The sequence below is a fragment of the Macadamia integrifolia genome, chromosome 3 (assembly GCF_013358625.1).
Source record: "Macadamia integrifolia cultivar HAES 741 chromosome 3, SCU_Mint_v3, whole genome shotgun sequence".
Classification (NCBI taxonomy): domain Eukaryota; kingdom Viridiplantae; phylum Streptophyta; class Magnoliopsida; order Proteales; family Proteaceae; genus Macadamia; species Macadamia integrifolia.
Genome location: NC_056559.1, coordinates 33,309,426 through 33,317,241, shown reverse-complemented (window position 1 = coordinate 33,317,241; position 7,816 = coordinate 33,309,426). Strand labels below are relative to the sequence as shown.

The 7,816-nt window shown below is 37.4% G+C and overlaps 1 protein-coding gene across 1 annotated transcript in view; it reads left to right on the top strand.

Moving 5' to 3' along the window:
* Positions 1-5,459, top strand: part of LOC122074101 (protein TOPLESS-like) — a gene marked incomplete in the record, with an annotated part of 11,454 nt that extends 5,995 nt beyond the window's left edge. The window contains 8 exon segments of the mRNA XM_042638939.1: positions 2,637-2,747; positions 2,862-3,041; positions 3,121-3,249; positions 3,339-3,434; positions 3,862-4,050; positions 4,136-4,302; positions 4,780-4,995; positions 5,200-5,459. Coding sequence (XP_042494873.1) covers positions 2,637-2,747; positions 2,862-3,041; positions 3,121-3,249; positions 3,339-3,434; positions 3,862-4,050; positions 4,136-4,302; positions 4,780-4,990 — 1,083 coding nt within the window.
* Between the last annotated feature and the right edge of the window lie 2,357 nt (positions 5,460-7,816).

Here is a 7,816-nt window from a genome sequence, read left to right as displayed (position 1 = left end):
ATTACTTTCTTGATGTTATTTGGATTAAAAAAAAAAAAAAATTCAATTACACCTAATGTTAGATTCTTGATGTTATCTGCAGCTGAAGTTTAACACACACTTCTATGATTATTTGATGATTGCAACCAGTGGAGGACTGAATCAAAAAAGGACTAGGGTTAGATTCTTTAGCCTTTATTTGATGATTGTAAATGCATACTTGTTATAATTGCCTTAGCAGTGGGACATGCAACTAGAAGAAGCTAGAGCCTTGTCGAAGGTGCATGTTTGCAAGACATCGACTGTCAAGTATCAACCAGGTTGCACCAGAGTTTAGGTACACATCTGGATTGGATAAGAAGCTTCACAGGTAATCTTGAAAGGATGTTGAGGATGAGGTCTTGTGGGAAGTCCTCCATGCTCATCCAGTGCTCCTATATGTTGCTCACTATGCTATTTTGTTTGGTTAATAAAGACCCAGCTCTTACTCTTCAATGTTTTAGGTTAAATGGTTATCAAAACACAAAGGAAAGAAAGGGTTTGGTGATGATGGTAGCTATATCTACATACTTTCAAATTTTTAAATTTTCAAGGGCTTCCACATCTATTACAAAGCCTTAACACAAACATTTTATAGAAACATTCCATTTGGACAAAACTAAATATTTTATTAAATTTAGATATGTGCTAACTAACAAGAAAAGGTAGTAGCAAATTTAAGAGAAGACACACCAGTATAAGAAAAAAGGCATGGTCTCACAACATCTCATGTAACTGTGAAAGAGAATTGATTTTTCCAATTCCAGTTTACCTTCAATTTATGACCAGGAAGAAAGATCTTTGGCTAAATCAATTTTAAGAAGACAGGGTCTTATCTGCTGTTATTAGTCTAAAATTCTACCAGGAAGGTTCAATTTAACCAGTACCTTTTCCAGTCAAAGTAAGTCTAAGAAATGCTAGAGTTTCATGATTCTTAAAGGACCAATGTGAAGAGTTGATTACTGGATAGCTTAAAGTTGTAAGAGGCAGTGCAGACTATAGACATCACCTCATTTAAATACTAGAACTGTTCAAAAGACATCCGCCCAGATTCTATATTACTCAATGAATCTTGCCCTAATTATTAGGGTATGGGTCTAGGTTTGAGTACCTGATCAATAACTAGGTTCAATATGCAAACGTATGTGTAGGCCGGATAAGGTAGCATGGGTTGGGGACCAATTAAGCTAGAAATATCCTACCTTATAATGTCAGTAACAAGATGCAATAAAAGAGGGAATTATTGATTCAGGAAAATTTCAGAATTGAAATTTAAAGGGCAATATCAAGAACATAATCAAATTCACTAAGAATAAGCTTGAAGTTCAAAGGGATTTTTAGGAAATTTATAAAGAGTGTGATGGAGAACCCTTAGGGAAGGGAGGGGAAATCATAGTAGAGATGGGGAAAAAGGAGGATCACGCTCACACATTCATTCAATAATCAAATTGCTCTCTAAATCTTCAATCGATTACAACCAATATATAGGAAAATAGGAACATGAAATTAGAAACTTAACTGGAATGGAAACTAGCCTAAACTAGGAAACAACTATAAAAAAGAAACCAAAGCAAGGAAATAAATCCTACTCCTACGTTCAAGTCTGGAAACTAAAAGCATGAAATAAAATACTAAGTAAACTACTAATTTTATTTCCAACCCTTGTTGGACCAAAACCCTGGGCTGGACCGGTTCTTCTTGGCTCTTGGCTTCCAAAGCCGGTCATGCTGGTCCAACCAAGAAAGGGCAGCCGTATCTGCATCAACTGGACTGATCGGATACTCAGATCTGGTCATTATAGCAGGGGCGGATGCTCTGTTTTGCAGAATTTTCTGGGCAGCAGAGTGATAGATTACATACCTTGTTTTGCAGTCCTAATAAGTCTTGAAAGAGATATAAAAACTTACAATAATAATACTTGAAGTAGACCTCTTGGACTTCACGCCGCAAGGAGTCAATTAGATCAAACACCAATTCCTTCAGCCTTGATCAAACACAAGACAACTCTTCATGAAGAAGACAATAGCAACAACCATTAATTTTTTTATCAAAATCATTCTAGGATTTTATGAGCCTCCTCTTCTTTATTTATAATGTTAATGGGGGGAGAGAATTACAAAATAGAAGGTTCCTCAAAAAAGAAACCAAATATTCTCCTAATACAATAGTTATTAAAAATTGAAATTAGAAACTAGTTGAAAAAGGAAACTAACTACTAATGACTTAATTCAATTAATAACTTGACTCCTAAGGAAACAAATATAACTCAAATCAAGCCCAATTAAAAAGGAAACTAATGAAAATGGAAACTAACTAGTAATCCCGTACTCAATCTTAGAGCCCCCTTTCAGACCTATAAAAGTGGTTTATTACACTCAAAACACATGGGATCAAAGGCATAACATGTATGGAACCCAACCTTAGGCTTATTCCTAATAAAACGAGCCTATTTTGGTAATTAATCTGCATCACGGGAAGCCTTTGTGCACTGGGTAACGGTTTTTTTTTTTTTTAAGTTGAAGAAGGTAGTTTTTTTCTGGAAACACCTTATGCAGGACCTTGGTCCCGTCATGGAGGGTTCTCATTAGCCTTTTATTTTTTTGGTTGGGCTGCTGCAGATATCGAGGTTGATCTATACAAATTCAGGAACTTCCATTTTGGCATTAGCATCAAATGCTATTCATCTACTTTGGAAATGGCATCGGAGTGACCGTAATTCAAGCGGCAAGGTGAAGAGGATCTCTATTGAATTTCTTCTCTCTGTTACTCCCTCTGAGTCCTTTTTTTCTACAAATTCGAAGATGTGTTAATGATTCTTTATAATTGAATGTATCATTCTGTAGGCCACTGCCAGTAGTGCTCCTCAATTATGGCAACCGTCAAGTGGCATACTAATGACTAATGACATAACCGACACCAATCCTGAAGAGGCTGTTCCTTGCTTTGCTTTGTCTAAGAATGATTCTTACGTTATGTCAGCATCAGGAGGAAAGATTTCCCTGTTCAACATGATGACATTTAAGGTGATCATTGAGCAAGAGCAGTTGAGGTGTGGATTCACTGTATCTTCAAGATTTCACTGACTCTCAATTTTGTGTGCAGACAATGACGACTTTCATGCCTCCCCCACCTGCAGCAACATTTCTCGCTTTCCACCCTCAAGATAACAATATAATTGCTATTGGCATGGATGATTCCACTATCCAGATATATAATGTCCGTGTAGATGAGGTATGGTAGTGTTGCTGAGAAAATCACATGCAAAATCAAGTATTTATTTTCAAAGTGGAACTGAGAGATCATTCACTTGTTTCATGTAGGTTAAAAGCAAGCTTAAAGGCCACTCCAAAAGAATCACTGGGCTCGCCTTCTCCCATGTATTAAATGTATTGGTTTCTTCTGGAGCAGATTCGCAGGTTGATATCTAATCTTTATTGTTTGTGAACCAGGAACTACCAACTTTTCATTTATCAGTTCTAGTTTTTCTGATAGAAGCAGCCCTATTGGGGCAGAAAAATGACTTATCATGGTTACAAAAATCGGGAATTGGTGAATCAGATCCGGCTGATCTGATATGGCTGATTCATGCCAAGAAACCCTAGAATCTGCGAGTTTTCAGATGAGGGCCAATTCTAGGGTTCCTGGGACAGATTCTAGCCAATTCGATACAGCCAAATTCATTCCAGTAAACCCTAGAATCGGTGAGTTTTCAGATCTGAGGGCTGATTCTAGGGTTCTTGAGACTGATTCCAGCCGAATCCGATCTGATGCAGATTGGAATTGGCAGGTATTGATCCCCAATTCCATGTTTTGAAATGCTGCTTATTATATCTCTTTCTACAGATTTGTGTGTGGAACTCTGAAGGATGGGAAAAGCAAAAGAGCAAATTCTTGCAGCTTCCTTCGGGGAGGGCACCAATGGCTCTATCAGACACACGTGTACAGTTCCACCAGGATCAAGTACACTTCTTGGTTGTCCATGAGAGTCAGCTTGCAATTTTTGAAACAACAAAATTAGAATGTGTCAAGCAGGTAAATGTGGAGAGGTATTAGGGTGCTTTGATTTTGCCCAAGATTTTTCATTTGTCTTAATGCTCATATGTTTTTTTCTATATAGTGGGTCACACGTGAATCTTCTGCCCCAATATCCCATGCAACATTCTCCTGCGACAGCCAGTTGGTATATGCCAGCTTTCTAGATGGATCTGTTTGCATATTTAGTGCCGCACATCTCAGATTACGATGTCGAATTAATCCAACTGCCTACTTGCCACCCAATGTGAGGTATTTCTCAAATTCGTTGCCCAAATTGCTAAGACAGTCCTCACTCATGCCAGTTTGACTTTGCAAATTTATGCTGTTAATAGATGAGCTATGTATTCCAGTAAGAAAAACATAGCCTTCATATTTTTGCTGCTGAACTATAGCTTCACAGTGTAGTCCTACATTTAGTGTCCCTGGTCTGTATGGGAACATAGTGGTAGAAGTCCAAATGCTCTGCTGGTTTACCTAGTTTTACTGTTAGCAGTTTAGCAACCCAGAAATGAACAAGTGGGAAAAGGTTATTTGCATCCTTAAGCTTGAGTTTTGTAAACTTTTACAGTCCGCTTGATGAGTGAGTAGAAGTTTTAAGTTCTTGTGAAATACTATTGCATGCATGGCAATATGGTATGCTTATGCTTTGTATCATTTGTATTTACTTCATTGTCTGTGGTGGCATTAATAATTACTAATTTTTTTTTTTCTTTTGCTGCCTTAAAGATCCAACGTATGCCCACTTGTCATTGCTGCCCATCCATCAGAGCCAAACCAGTTTGCATTGGGATTAACAGATGGAGGGGTGCATGTCTTCGAGCCTCTTGAATCTGAAGGGAAATGGGGCTCATCCCCACCTGTTGAGAATGGGTCAGCAAGCAGCATGCCCACAGCACCCGCAGTTGGAGCTTCTGGTTCAGATCATCAGCAGAGGTGATGGATGTGCGTGAGCATGATGACGTCTTTTTTTTTTTTTTTTTTTCTGTGCTCAGCTTGACTCACACTTGGTTCAACAACTGCATTTTGTGGTATGCTCTTTGACTTATTTTCACTGAAGCACTAATCCAGTTTATACTCCACTTGCCGCCTCTTGCACTGGCTCGTCCTAATTCGCTGTCCATGTTCTTTTCCATTTTTCCTGTGCAGGTTCAAGGAGTTCAGATCATATAGAATGGACATATAGAAGTGTTCTGAACATGTAGGATAAGGTTCACTTATGTTGTATGTGGTAGTTGACAATGGTGGATCTATCTCTTAATTTCATCTGGAAATCTTAATTCTCCCCATCCATTTTAATTTTTTAATTTTTCTTTATGAAGTGACTCTGTTCATGTAAAGAAATTGAGTAGTTTTGGTAATTTTTTATAGTGAAAGTTTGCTCTTGGGGCTGCCTTTTCTTCTTATCATCATATTTTTACCTTCAATGGACCTGTCCATACTTGTCTGGGCTGATTGGACAACTTGGCTTTTAGTGCTTGGACTTGTATAATTTCTATTACTTGAGAGTGATCTCTGAGTTGGTGGGGTTAGTTCGTTAATAATGGGTGGAGAGGAGAGAGACTAGACTAGAGAGAGAATGTCAATTTTCACGTATTTACAAAACTACCCTTGTAATAATACAAACCCCTATTCTTTCCTTATTACTCAAATCAATAAATCAGCTTCTTTTGCTGGTTTCTCTAATGCGGTAAGTGGGGAAGTGTGGATATGAGGAAGATATATACTTAGTTCGTTGTCAGAGACTCGTGGGTACCAAATCCCACCCGCTACTTAATATTTTTTTTTGGTTCTGAGTATCTGACCAAGGGCCAGTGATGATAATGTAGTGTAAGTGGTAAAGGAGTTAGGAGGGATGTATATCTATTCAGACCATTATGGCTCTCGATCTCACCAACCTTTCAACCTGCTATCATCCCTTGTCATTCCATAAATTCATCTCGCTTTCATTTCATTACAGAAAAATCTTCACTTCCAAACCCCTGAGATCACGAGGACCTTTTCTCAAAAATGATTATTATTGGAACCTCTTCTTGGATTCTTACAGATGATTTCTTAATGTAAATTATTTTATATTTAGCAAGTTACTATGAATGGTTTACACAACCCCACAACCTCACCTTCGTATAGGAAAAATAAAAAGAAAAAACATTAGATACAAAAGAAATTATTTTTTTAATTAAAATAGAGCCATGAAAAAACAGTCCAGTCCAGGCCAGGCCAGTCCTCCAGGGGGACACTCAGAATTGTTAGGCAAGGCTTCAATTTTTTGACGAACAAACACTCAATGTGGATTGTGTGCCTTTGCTTTGCTTTCCTTTCCTTTCTTTTCCTTTCGTTTCGTTTCCTTTACCTTCACATATATAGTCTCTCCCATTCCCACGACATTGCTGATCAGGCTCTGGAGTGAAGTGGAAATAGGGTGGGTTCACACTAGTAGTTTAAGTAGGGACATAGATGATCTTGTGAATACTAAAACGTAACTAAAATAGGGTGGGTAAAGCTTTGGGATGGTTTGCCCGAAGGACCCAAACGCATCCAGGATTTGGACTTTGGATTATTTAGCACTGACCGCATTAGACTATATAATTTTTTTACGTGTCCTTACGTCAAACTGATGATGGTCTTATAAGAAGAGTGAATATTGGATTGGATCATTTATATATTTGTGCTCTTATGTCATTCCATGAATTTTAGCGGGTTATGCGAATGTTCACTGGCTAATAATAATAACCCAAACTTGAACTTGAAGAGGGGTGGCATGCAGGAAACGAGAGAACAAGGCGATTGAACAATGATTGCGTATGGACCAAACCAATGTGAATAATGTCCTCCACATGGGTCCACTCTTCATAATCTTCTTCCAATCCTTTTTACGTGCAATGAAGTAGAAGTATATAATAATACAATAAATACAGTTTAGTCCTATTTGCATCTGTATTGGATAATTCGAATAGTTATTGGCCAACTCCATCATTACAAGTGAAGCGCAAGAAACTATCCAAAGTCTTTTATTTTTCTATTGATTAATTAAGCCTAGTGAAAACTATAGAAATGTGCATCATCCTCATTTCTTGCATTTTATTATATATTGCACTGAAAGGGTAGAGCTAGTAGAATACCTTACAAGTGGAACTTGTAGGGAGTAGACTAGATTCGGGTTGAGTCAAACCGCTATAAATCTTAATATTATGCGATTGTGTTTAATTTTTATATTTTGCATTTTTAATTTACAATCACATTTGGAATACTTTTAAAATCCATTAGCATAACATATTCATTATAAAACTAATTTGCCTTAAGTGAGTCTAATACCATGGCCACATTCTAAGGATCATTTGAAAGTATCAATGCATCTAGGCCTCCATACTTCAATGGAGAAAGTTTCTCCTTCTGAAAATATAGATTAAAAGAATTTGTTTTGTGAACATAAAATTCTCATTTGGAGAGTTATAGAAAGAGGACCATATGTCATCACCAAAAGTGTAGATGAAAAGACGGTGCCAAAGAACGAATCTGAATGAACCGCCGACGACTTGATTTTTTTTTTTTCAATACAACTTTAGAGCACTAAGCTTCCTGCAGTGTGCCTTGAACGAGAAAGAATTCAATTGAGTGATCATATGCGATACAACCAAAGAAATATGAGACATGTTGATAGTAGCACATGAAGGTACTACAGAGGTAAGAGAAAGGAAGGTAGATCAACTTGTCTCAAACCATGAATCTTTTGTAATGAAAGAAAATGAAACTATTTCATAAATGT